The sequence below is a fragment of the Spermophilus citellus genome (genome assembly GCF_964194105.1).
Source record: "Spermophilus citellus genome assembly, chromosome: 10".
Lineage (NCBI taxonomy): Eukaryota > Metazoa > Chordata > Mammalia > Rodentia > Sciuridae > Spermophilus > Spermophilus citellus.
In genome coordinates this window covers 33,680,530-33,693,696 of record NC_138197.1, presented here as the reverse complement: position 1 = coordinate 33,693,696, position 13,167 = coordinate 33,680,530, and the positions used below count along the sequence as shown (strand labels likewise).

The following is a 13,167-nucleotide window of genomic DNA, read 5'->3' as shown; positions in this document are numbered from 1 at the left end:
ACTATCAGAATGTGAGCCTGTAATATGTCTCACTTGCACTATTCTATGTAGTCTGCTTTCCCATAGCTCTCTTCAATTTAACTTACATGTTGCCAGCACAATAATGTTTCTGAAAGAAAGCTCTGCTCATGTTTCTTTCTTCCTCACTCTTCCCCATATTATTCTTTTTTAAAAACATTTAAAAAAATATTTATTTAGTTTTTATTTGTAGTTGGTCACAATACCTTTATTTCACTTACTTATTTTTATGTGATGCTGAGGATCGAACCCAGGGTCTCGCACGTGCAAGGCAAGCACTCTACCTCTGTGCCACAACCCCAGCACTCCCCCCATATTATTCTTTTTTTTGAAGATTGAAGTCCAAAGTATTGTCTATCCATAACTTTTCGGTTTTCCTTTGGTTGCAATAAGTTCCAGTAAATTGGTGTGCTAGTCATTCATCAAACACCAAAAGTATTGAATGCTGGCTAAAATTCCCCCCACCTAAAACATCTTCCCTTCTCACCTGCCTGTCAAAATCCTTCCTATTGTATAAGGCTAGCTCAAATACTACTCCAAGAAGATCCACTTATTCTTCCCATTTGAAAGGTGCCCTCTGTCATTTTGTTTAGAACAATGTTGAAATTCTCCTTCCAAATTTGTTAGCTCTTTGAACACAATAACCATGCTTTTTTATTTACTTGCGTTACTTCCCATACAACTTTCTAGCTGGCAGATGTTCACACAGTACTTGTTGAATTAGTGATATCTGTGCAGAGCGACTATAAATCATCAAGTTGAATGTTTGCTTTCCTTCTTTTACTCATTTTCTTGTCAGTTGCTCCTGGTGATATTACTTGACTGTTTCTTATACGCTTTTGTCATGGTGAAGAAAAATCTCAATTTATTGCTCCTGAGTCGGTCAAGATGTGTAGTCCAGGTAAGCAGCAATAAAGACAGATTTATTTTGACACATTAACTCTTGGGCCTAGTGAAGAAGCATTAGGTATAATGTAATACACTTATGGTAAATTTAATATTTTACAGTTTCATGTGATCTATTACTGGCTTATACTGCATCATACTTTGCTCATGATTCTTTTTCTTTTGTAAACTGCTAACAACCAAGTCTTTTATTGTTTCTTAATTGTGCCTAAAGAAAATATATAAGTTTGTGAATTTACAGCTCATACCTAGGAGCTCCTCATTAATCACATATTCTTTTGAGAAAGAAAGATTAAATTAGTATTATACATACTCTTGGGTACTTAAACGTTCAGATGTATAGGCTGTGATGATTTTCACAGTGGTCTTGTCATCTGGGATTAATTTCAAAAATTATCATTTTATTCTGATTTTGAAAAACATAGGATTTTGAGGGCACACTTTTTTTTTTTTTTTTTTAAAGAGGTGTAATATACATGTATTGCCTGCAGTAAAATAAGGGTCCATTATGATCTCATATTTTGCCCTGTTAATCTAGTGATAGTATTATGTTATCAATTAAACAAAATAGTGCACTATAGATCTACTATTGATGTTTTTGTTTGCTGTTCATTATTTTCTTTGTACTTAGGTATGTTCTGCCTCTGCACCTAGAGTTGGAAAGAAATGTCATTGGAGCACTCTGTGTGGCTGTTTTATTTGGTGCATGATTGCTTGAGACCACTAGAGGGCATGCTCCCTCCAGCAACAAATGTAGGAACTATTGCTTAGACTTCCTGAAGAATGGAAGTGTTTAAAAGGAAAAATAAAGACTCTGTGTAGGCACTTTATCTATGGAGTCTGAGACTATACCTGTTTCCAAAGGTTTTGGAACAAAATTTGTTCCCTAATCCCACCATTATGTACAACTGTAATACACTAATAAAAAATGTGGAAAAATTAAAAAAATTTGAAAACAAAATGAAAGCAAACAAACAAAAACAACCAAAAATCTCCTACAAACAACAAAAATGAAACCAAAAACTCACTGCCTCCTCATCCTATATTTTTTTGAGCAGTGGTTATTTGTTAGACACTAGCTAAATGCTTTGCATGAATTGTCTCATTTAATCTTCACACAACCCTCCAAAGGAGGTAATATGGTTTATGTGTCTTACAGTTGAGGAACACTGGTATAGGGAGGGTAAATAAAACTTCCTACTGTACCTAAAGTGCCACTATGTTGGTATAAAACATAATAACTAATGAACTGATTGTGGCTTACCTCTATGCCTTCATTACCAAAAGAGGGACTCTCCATGTTCATCCTAATATTCCAGATATTCAGATGCAATCACATGCTGCATTATTTCAGTGCCTCTGCACCCTCTGGTCTTTCTGCCTCAAATAACAACATGACTTCAGTACTCCTCATATGCTTTGTCGGTGTTGCAGAAAATCTCCTTTATGTGCTCTGGAATTTTTGCATAGGTCCTTCTTTTTCTACTATAGAACTTTTCCTGATAAGCTCAAGTGGAAAGAGTCTCTTCTCTTTTTTGCCACAACTGCATTGACCGTAGTGTGATATTGTGCCTCTCCTACTGTAGTGTAATGATTTATTCACATGCATGTCTAATAGACCTTATCTCTTTACAATAGGAATTGTATTTCTTTTCTCCTTTTTGACTCCCAATAATATTTAGTACATGATAAAGACAAATAAACGGGAATGAGAGATAAAAGAAACATAAGAGTAACTGTTATTACAACCAAGTTTTAACAGTTAAAGCTTATATTGGCAGACAATTGTGATAAGCTTCACTTATGGTATTAGAATATTGCAATATTTTGAAGGTATTGAGATATTTATATCTAATTTTAGTATTATGCATGTTTAAAACTATCTATAGAGGAGAACCATTTTTACGAACAACATCTGTTTTAGTCAGTTTTGTCACTGCTGTGAACAAGAGACCCCACAAGAACAGTGTTAAAGGAGCAAAGGTTTATTCAGGGCTCATAGCTTCAGAGGTCTCAGTCCATTAGACTCCCAGGTAAGCTGCACCTCTTGCCCCTGGACTGTGGTGAGGGGAAGGGGTTTTGGTAACCCCCTGCCAACTGTGATCCATCTACAAGGTCCTTCTTTATGGATTATTGGGACAACCCATTCTGAGGCATTCCCTGTGTTTTCATTTGTAATTGTAGATGGGGATTTAATTTCTTAGATATTTAATTTCTTCTATGTCTAGGTCTGGTCTCCACAAAACAGCTGTCCTTCCTAGCATCATTTTCTGCCAACAATTTAAGTAGAATTATGCAATGTCCTTGATTGTCTTTGCTACTTCTAATCTTTTAAAACTGTTTTTTTTTAAATTGTTGTTTAGGAAGTAAGTATCTGTGCTTTTCTGCCTTTGTTCTTTCTCCTGGCCCTACCATAGTCAGCTTCTGGGTAAATGAATTATTTTCTTATTTTTTGATCTAGTAAAATAATTCCAACTTGCCCAAGTATTAAGTTGTTCAATGTTGAGTTTTTGAGTATTTGCTCTGCCACCCACCTCTCTGGTCAGTTGTTCTTTCCCTGCTTTGATTCCAGGCTGCAGAGGAGTTGATGGTTGCTGCCCTGGTCTGCTCTGCCATCTTGTTTCTCTTAAATAATTTAACTTCACCAATGTTATTGTCATTTTTTTTTCCTCATTTGTGTTTGTGGATTTTCTGTTGGGAGTAAGATTTCTTTTGTTATGTTTTAAAAAAAATTTATTCATGAGTATGTTTTTAGAGGGAGTTTTCCTCCTGAGTAATCTCAATCTAGTTGGGCTGTGGGAGTAATACTTTGAAGTGGTTTTGCATTTGCCTTTTTCATATTTTCAGGGTTATTATCAGATGTAGACAGATTTTTAAATTAAATTGGTGGTTAGGAGTCTTTTCCCTATTATAGACTGTGTTTTTACCCTCAACTTTTTATCATGAATAGTTTCAAACAGCAATTGAATGAATGTATAATTAACTTCCACATAACCCCCATCTATATTTGAGAACTGTTAACATTTCAACCAATTACATAAATAGTATTTGTTGCACCATCTGAGAGTATGTTGTGAATATGGAACCTTGCCCCCAAATACTTCAGTACACATCTTTTAAAATTTTCATTTTCCTACAAAATTGAAAATCCTCTCTACTGGCTATTTGAAAATACTCAGTTCATTGCTGTGAACTGTTGTTTTTCCACTGTACTAAATGTCCCCTGTACCCATTAACTACCTGCTTTCCAAACCTCTATTTCAAATACTCACTGGTAACTAGTATATTATTTATGTCTATGATACCAATTTTAGCTACCAAGTGAGGGAGAGTATGCAGTATTTGTCTTTCTGCACCTGACTTATTTTAGTGAATATTTTCCAGTTTCATTCATGTTGTACACATGACCAAATCTCATTTTTCATATTAGTGAATAATATTCAATTATGTATATATGCTACATTTTCTTTATCCATTTATCTGTTGATGGAGAACTTATCTGATTTTATATTCTGGCTATTTTGAGTAGTGCAGCAATAAATATAAGAGTGAATGTATCTCTTTTATGACAATTGCAGTTTTTCAAATATGTATCCAAAATGAGATAATTGAGTCATATGGTGAGTTTTTTTTTAGTTTTTTGAGGAAATTTTTTAGTTTTTCCATAATGGCTATACTAATTTATATTCCCACCAATAGTGTATAAGACTTAACATTTCCTATGCATTTTCACCAGGATTTTTTAGTTTTTGATTTCATTGATAATAAGTATTTGAACTGGGATGATATAATTTCTCATTCTGTTTTTTTTTCAGTACTTTATTATTAACTAAGCTTCCCCTACCAGGAAAAAGAAAATAAAGCCTACAAAATATATCTTAAAATATTCTCTGACATTTATAAGCAATTGAGTATATTCTAGATCCCACTTGTAGGCTGCACTCTTACCTACAATGCAGGCTCAGATAAATGCTACCCATATAATGTTCATCATTGTGCATAAACCTGAGTTTGCAATGGTGGAATTTTTTCACTTTCAACATTTTCAGAGTTATAGTCACTAACGGTTGACTTTGGGGCTTAATATCAAGGGGACTTTTTTCAACAATGTCTTGAACTTCTTTTGCAATTCCATTATCCAGTGTATTAAGTCTTTGTCAAGTTTTGTGGCTTCATTCAGGATTTTTTCCTGTCTTTCATTCAATTGAGACAGGAGATCCAAGATCTTATACTTCTGCTTCACACCTGAGCAAGCATCAGGAGACCAACTCTTGGTTTCTTGCCTCCTGGGAGTGGTCTGGCTAGACATGTAGCAATCAAAATTCTCCTGACTGAATTCAAAGACTGAGCATCCAATTTCTCAATGAAATTTACAGCACAGCACAGGTTGGTGAAATAGTATCTGTCCTCCCTGTCATCCGCCAGCTGGGATTGCAGAAGCGGGTGATGTACATGTAGGACTATAGGTGGGGTGGGTTTGCCCTTCAGCACAATTAGATAAGCTTGGGCAAGAAGCAGAAGAAGGCTCAAGTCATCCACAGAAGCAGGCTTATTGTTGGTGATCTTGATGGCATTGAAGATGTGCTTGCTACACCTGGTCTGGTAGGCCAACTTATCTTGGGCACAGGCTTAGAATCCATATCAGTGATATCTAGTCCTCTTCTGAATGGTGCGGTCTTTCTTTTCATCAGTGGTTTCTGAACAGAACACATATTTAGAGAGGAGAGTCATGATGTACTTTTCCAGCTGATCCATTATCTTCTCAACTGTTTCTGGAGGCACTTTTTCACGAGACAGTATTCTTTCCGCCACATTCTGGTAAAACTCCTGATGACACTCTGACTGCTCCTCAGTGCTCAAATCCTTTTTGTAATGCATCCTTCCCCAAACATCTTGGTTGGCTTATAGATCTCGTTTTGTTTTGTGGAAGGTCTTGAGGAACTCTATTAGTGCCTTAGACACTGTTTCAATGCTGATTTGTCAGTTTATGGAAGGACTGGGAGCTTTTCCTTCCTGAATTTCTGACCTTTTTGTTCCAACTCTGGAACAAGCACTGAAAGATTTCTTCACTGTGGTTACCGTGTGGATCTTTCCACTGGTTTTCTTTTCTTCAAATTTGGAAAATGTGAGGGAGGGAGCCCTCTGGCTGCTCTGACTGCTGCTGGCCAAGGCCTCTTCCTCCTCCTGCTGAAGTCCTTCAGCCAGCTCCCAGTCCTTCTGGATCTGCTTCTGCTGGGCTCTATTGTCCCGTCCGGCAGGACACATCAACGTGGGCAGCGAACCTAGATGCGGAGGAATGAAGGGACAAGAGACACGAAAGGTGACAGCAAGACAAAAGTTCTGATCAAGCTGCAAACTTTTATTGTTCACACAGGGGGTATTTATATGCTGGGGATGGGGAAGCCCTCTAATCAGCAATTGCTGGATGTGGGTGGGTATTCATATGCTGGGGATGGGGAAGGTCTCCAATCAGCAATTGCTGGATGTGGGTGGTAAAACTGCCAGCTGCAAGATGTCTGATGATCCTGATAACCGCAGGATGTTCCAGGGAGATAGGTAGCTGCAGGATGCCTTTCGGGCAGGATGTCACCTAGGGGCTGTCAGGCTAATCTTTGAAGGAGAATTTCCTTCTAGTTCCCGACACTCTGTGGTACTCCTGTCTCCAGCACCGGGATCAGAAGCCCTGATGGGCAGGGTTGCCATAATAGCCACAACCCTTCTTGCACAGGAGCTCCAACTAGTCTATGTGTATTCCTAGGTGCTCAGACTTAAGATTCATCTTCTTCCTGCTTGGTGACCCCTGGCGTCAGCACCACCTCCCCTGGTGCAGCTCCAGGAGGTGCCTCACTGTGGTTTTGATTTGCATTTTGCTGATGGTTAGTGACACTGAAATGTTTTCCTGTACATGTGGGGAATTTGCATCTTTTCATTTGAAGAAATGTGTGTTCAGACTGCCCATTTTTACTTGGACAATTTGTATTTTTATTGTTGTGTTTTTGGAATTCTTATACATTCTTGTAGTAATTCCTGTAAGAGAATTAGTTGAAAAATATTTTCTCCTCTTCTTAAGATTGTATCTTTACTCTGTTGTTTTCTATGCTGTTTCCTTGATATAATGTTATGTTTTTATTTGCTGTCAGTGCTTTTGGCGTGTTATCCAAAAAATCTTTTCTTCTATGGATGTAATGAATTTTTCTCCCATGCGTTTTTCCTATAGTTTTATACTTTTAGGTGTTAAATTTAGGTCTTTAATACATTTTGAATTGAGTTTTGTCCTTGGGGAGATGTGGTGGTCTAATGAAATCCTCTATTTTTGGTATTTCAAAAATGAAGGTAGATAACTATATCTCCACTTTAAACAAAAAAATCACAATGTGGCAATAACATTTCTTGTGTGTTCCTTTTTTTCAAATTTTCCCTACCTAGTACATGTGTCTTTTATAATGTAGTTGCCTTCTCAATTGTTGTTAGAACACTTAATTTGGCCAGAGAGCATGGGTTGTGTGTACATGTGCTTGTATGCTTAATTAAAGATGTGCTAATTAACATACCATTGGGAAACTATTTATAGCACTGAAAAGTAAGCAAAATTTTCAGCACATGACCTTTATTTACAAAAAGCTCATGAAGGAACCTGTAGCAAAAAAGTCAACATGAAAGGTACAACATAACTTTTTAGGAACTTCCATGCTTCCCTCATGAGAGGTCACATAACATATATGACAGGCACGCAATACTAAATCCATAAAATATTAGTGAAGATTATTTTTCTTAAAATCACAAGGACATATGAATAGAAGTTCTAGTATTTTATCTTTCTGCCCCAGTGGTTCCTCTTTTCTTTAACAACCAGGGCACCTGTGCTCAATTTTAAAGTTCACTAAGAGATCTGTTGACTATATAATTTAGAGGGTTTGGGCATAGACTGCATCTCCATTCCTAAGTGTTTATATCCTTCTGTGAGAAAGGAGTAAGCTTTGATGCTATTTACATGTTTTCCTATGTGTGGAGTGTCTTTTTTCTGCCCTTTCACAGGTTTATCCAGGTGACATCCACTGGCTAATAGATCAGAATGAATACAATATGCACTTGATCCAAATTGAGCGTGCTGCTGCACAGTTCAACTTACAAGGAGCCACTCAATGATTGTGGATACCTTCTCAATCCTCTTGTACCCTGGTACTGTGCTATGGGACTGCATGTGTGGACATTCTCATTACCATGCCTCCTGCCTGGGTTCCAGAATGAGAAAACATTCAGAAAGGATCCAAGTCAACTTATAGTCAGTTTAGGATCTTCATCCTAAGCTCACATGTAATGTGTGTGGGAAATAAATGTTATAAACCACTCAGCTTTATGGGTTGTTTCTGACACAGTGTAACCTATTTGCAATGTGACTTATTCTAGGGAGAGAGACATAAGTTTAGAAACATATTTTCTTAAATAAGTTGGATGAGAAAGGCTTTTAGAATCAGTTATTATTATGAGAGGAGGGTTTGTATATGCACAACTGTCTAAATGCATGTACTTTGTGTAGTCCAAAAATTAATTGCAGAGAACATAAGACTTCTTTGTGCACTGTAGCACCCTTTTACTACTAAAAATTTCATCCCTAAATTAAGCACTAGATAGCTTAGTAGGTGTTTGCTGTAGATGGGGTGAGCAGGTGGAATCAATGTAGCACAGGGCCTTAGAGCTCAAGCAGGGAAAGGTGGCATGAAGGGGTTTGGTGTGACAGTGGTATTGGAGCCCATGAAAAGTGAAGAAAACCTCACCGTGGTGGTGGTGGGATTGTCTTCTGGCATGGATAATCAGAGCCTGAGCATGGTGAGGAGGTTGTCCACAAGTTGCAGTAGTCCAGAGCAGAGTGGCAAAGGATAGGAGAATTGAGGAGGTGTCTCCAATAGGGGAAGGCTGGTGTGAGATGTCAGCCTGTGAGAAGAGGCCATCTATGTGGTCTTGTGGTCAGGTATGGGGAACCTAAGCAGGATAGGGAAGTATTTATGCAGGAAGTCACTTTCTGTGAGAAGTCAGAGCCCCTTTTGGGTAATGAATGAGTCCCTGGAGAAGTGCAGCCTGTCATGAAATCTCAGCATCTGGGAGAAGCAAGTAGGCACCGCTGAACAGTATTAGTTCCAATGTTGGTTGGGATTCAGTGCCTAAGTGTGGTGAGGAGGGCATCCTTGCAGAGGGGAAACCTGTGTGGGTTTCAGAGACCAGTCAGGGTAAAGAGGGTGTCTGTATGTAGAGAGTCCAGTGTTGGAACTCACCACATAAGCAAGGTAAAGAAGGCTTAAAAATATTTTTTTTGTTATTTTTTTAAAAAATTTGTTCTACATGACAGTAGAATGAAGAATGTGTTTTGGCAGAACATACATACATAAAGTATAACTTATTCTATTTTGGTTCCCACTCTTGTGGTCATACAGAATGTGGAGTTATACTGGTCATGTACAATTACAAGCCTAGGTAAGTTATGACCAATTATTTTGACTGCCTTTGCTATTCACCTCCCTCCTCCCTTCCCTTTGTCTCTCTTTGCTAGTCCAATCTACTTCTATTATTCCCCTTTTCAATTTATCTTATTTTGGGTTACCATCCACAAATAATAGAGAACATTTGGCTTTTGTTTGTTTGGGATTGGCTTAATTCAGTTAGCATGATATTCTCCAGTTCTATCCATTTACTGGAAAATGCCATTATTTAATTCTTCTTTACTGTTTTCATTTTGGCCTTTGAAAAAATAAATCAGATTTGTGTGTATATGCCACATTTTATTTGCCCTTTCATCCACTGAAGATTGTTTCCATAGCTTGGCTATTGTGAGTTGAGCTGCTATAAACATGGATGTGGCTGCATCTCTGTAGTATGCTGTCATTTGGGTATATGTTGAGGAGTGCTGTAACTGGGTCAAATGGTTCCATTCCAAGTTTTCTATGGAATGTCCATACTGCTTTCCAGAGTGATTGCACCAATTTGCAGCCCCACTAGCAATGTATGAGAGTAACTTTCTCCTCACATCCTCGCCAATACTTATTGTTACTTGTATCCTTTATAAATGCCATTTTGACTGGAGTGGGATGGAATCTTGGTGTATTTTTAATTTGCATTTCTCTACTTGCTAGAGATATTGAATATTTTTTATATAATATATTTTTAACTCTTTGTATTTCTTCTGTGAAATTTTTTTTTTGCCCATTTATTGACTGGTTTCTTTATATTTCTGAGTTAATTTTTTTTTTTTTTGGTATTGGGAATTGAATTTGGGGGTGATTGGCCCCACTGAGCCAAATCTTCATCCCTATTTTGTGTATTTTTTATTTAGAGACAGGGTTTCAGTGAGTTGCTTAGTGCCTTCCTTTTTGCTGAGGCTGGCTTTTAACTCGTGATCCTCCTGCCTCAGCCTCCTGAGCTGCTAGGATTATAGGTGTGTGCCACTGAGCCCAGCTGTGAGTTAAGTTTTTTGAGTTCTTTGTACATCCTTGTATATCCTGAATTTAATGCCTTATCTGATGTACTGGTGGTGAAGATTTTCTCCCAATCTGTAGGATATCTGTACATATTCCTTTTTTAAAAAAAATGTATATATTTTTTTAGTTGTAGGTGGACAAATACCTTTATTTTATTTATGTGGTTCTGAGGATCAAACCCAGGGCCTCACACATGCAAGAAAAGCACTCTACTGCTAAGTCCTAGCCCCAGCCCCTCTGTGCACATTCTTGTTTGTTTCAGGAAGGAATTCTTGCTGGTAGTTGAGGAACTGGTATGAGATTTCAAAGCCCAAGCAGGATAAACAAAATATCTACACAGAAGACAGACATGGTGTGGGTTTCATAAACTGAGCTGAATAAGAGAACTCTTCACATGTTGGCAAACCCCAGAAGGGAAATTGATCCTTACATGGTAAGGACTTCTATCCATGGGAGTAACCTTGTGTGGGCTGTGAGAGCTCAGGCAGGCCAGGGTGGCTACAGATAAGCTTTAAGAATCTGATCTGATTCATCCTTAAAGAAAAGTAGAATAGTAATATACCATGTTCCGGAATACTCCTCTGTATTCCCAAGAAACCAGCCAAATTAAGAGTACAATATGAATGGTCTTGGACTAGAATGTTCAGGTGAATACTATCTTGTAGGACACTGACTCTCTTTCATACATGCTATAAATTTGAGGGGTGGCTTAGCACAGGATCAGAACTTCAGCAAAGTGAGCAGAATGTTCATTTTGTGGGGTATAGTTGGCTGGCCCTGTGTGGGAGCATCAATAAGAGCTAAGAGGGCTTTAGGCTAGGGGACAGAAGATTACATTAAGGAGTAAGAAATATATTAGGAAGAACAGTGTTTTAGGGAATGATGGCACAAGATGAGAGATTGGTAACATCCAGTGTATAGTCAAATGAGTTAACAAATAAGTAAAAAGTTAAAGATAACGAACACAGATTTCTTTATGTCACTGGAATGTGGAAGAAATGTGGAAATTAAGAAAATGAAAATGAAATCTGAGGCATTGAATTAGAATTAGGGGTATTACTGTGAATTTAGTGATTTCAGTATATTTTATATAAAATAAATATGGAAATCAGTGGAAACAAATATAGAGGTGAGAGAGAGGGAAAGATATGGAAAGAGATATAAGAGAAAAAAGTTATAAGAGAAAAGAGTTAGGTAGGGTTATTAAAAGAAGGGATGTCATTTGGGAGAACTGAGGCAAAGAACCTGGGCATGAGTTGGTTGAGAGCAGCTCTCTGGAATGATCCCCCATGAATGATTTAGTTTTTGGACTGTTTTCATTTTGGCCTTTGAAAAAATAAATCAGATTTGGCACTCAGTTTAAGTTCATCCTCTTCTACACGTGATTCCATTTAATTCTCCCTACTGTTTAATATAGTCATATGTAACTTCCAGAGCATGTTGTTAAGGTGATGTGGGGGGTAAAAGGAGACATACGTGAAGAATAAAAGGTGGCATCCTCTTTTATTAAGGATTTCAAGAGATCTCAAGGTGACCAGTAGCAAAATGAATGAAGCTTTATGATGGTGCTGATTGTGAGCAGCAGGGAAAGCAGAGAGCACAGAGGACACCTTCAAACTTTTCATTCCTCACCATGCTAAAGGAAGGTGGCTCTGAACACAGGGAGGCTGTCATCTGAGACTTGTGTCAATGATCACCTTAGAATGTGGCACAAATAAGCTGCCTGATCAGTCAAACCTGATGACATGAAGGCAATAAGAGCAAGTGTTGCTCAGGTTGGTTGGCTAATAATTTACATTTGCATGTGGAAGCACAAATTTCAGTTTTCCTGGTGAGTGTACGGAATGAAGTTCTTAGGAAAGACTTCTCTAATTGCCTGGTTCCTCTTTTCCTTTCCTTCCTATTTCTTTTGAGTTCCCACTTTTGTTACACTTATCTATATCTATTGTTTGGAGGCTGTAATTCTCATTCTGGTTGTCCTGAGGATGAGACCTCAGTGATTTCACTCTCAGGTATGTGTCTATTTATTACATCTAGTTAAGAGGTAGAGTAATTTGCTCTCAGGCTGGAATCTCATTTGTATTATGTTTTAAGGAAAAGATGACATGGGATTTCTGAAAAAAGCAGAAGGTTTCTTCTCAAGATGGCTTTGGGAACAAATTATGCTGAAGTCAATTGGAAAAATGAACTGACGTCCTCAGGCACCAACTCAAATTCTCCTGCAGGTAAAAGATCATTTTCCAGTGGTCAATGTTAATTATGAGGTGAAGGTTGATGAGACAGTTGATAAGCAGGGCAGAGGTAATGTTTGTTGCTGTTTCTCTGAAATGATCATGTTGGGGACACCCAGGAATCTCTGAGGATTGTGCTGCCTGTAGATTGAAATGAAGATGTTTTAGAGCTGCAAAGTGGGGAAAAAATCCATAATACTTTCTTTACTATTATCATTTACAAAAAATCAGATTTTGAATTTTATTGTATATCATTCTATATAGGAATATATAAAAATGTGTGTACCTGTATTTCCAGAACTGAAAGAGTATAATACTGAGTTTTTCCTCCTCACCATTAACAATATACGTAATTAAAAAATTGTTCCTATTTTGTGCTTTTATCTTAATGGAAAGTGACTCTAATACTCCCACATCTTTGGTAGTGATCATTTTCAGGCAAAATTGCTGTAGCATGAAGCTATCCCCTCTGTTGAGATAAGGGTTTCTGACCATGAAATAGTGACTTGAAAGGCTGATTGTGTATTAAAAACATGAAATTT

General features: G+C 37.6%; 1 protein-coding gene and 1 pseudogene across 2 annotated transcripts in view; one reads left to right on the top strand and one right to left on the bottom strand.

Moving 5' to 3' along the window:
- Positions 1-4,914: 4,914 nt before the first annotated feature.
- On the bottom strand, positions 4,915-6,709 carry LOC308658161 (rab5 GDP/GTP exchange factor-like; annotated as a pseudogene). The gene is made up of 2 exons: positions 6,569-6,709; positions 4,915-6,156 (listed from the first exon to the last, which is right to left on the bottom strand). The product of its transcript is annotated as a rab5 GDP/GTP exchange factor-like (transcript).
- Positions 6,710-12,341: 5,632 nt separating this feature from the next.
- LOC308658004 (C-type lectin domain family 4 member A-like) overlaps positions 12,342-13,167 on the top strand; it is a 29,533-nt gene continuing 28,707 nt past the window's right edge. The window contains exons 1-2 of the mRNA XM_081310378.1: positions 12,342-12,406; positions 12,489-12,619. Coding sequence (XP_081166504.1) covers positions 12,538-12,619 — 82 coding nt within the window. The 5' untranslated portion in view covers positions 12,342-12,406; positions 12,489-12,537. The remainder of the gene's footprint in view (positions 12,407-12,488; positions 12,620-13,167) is intronic.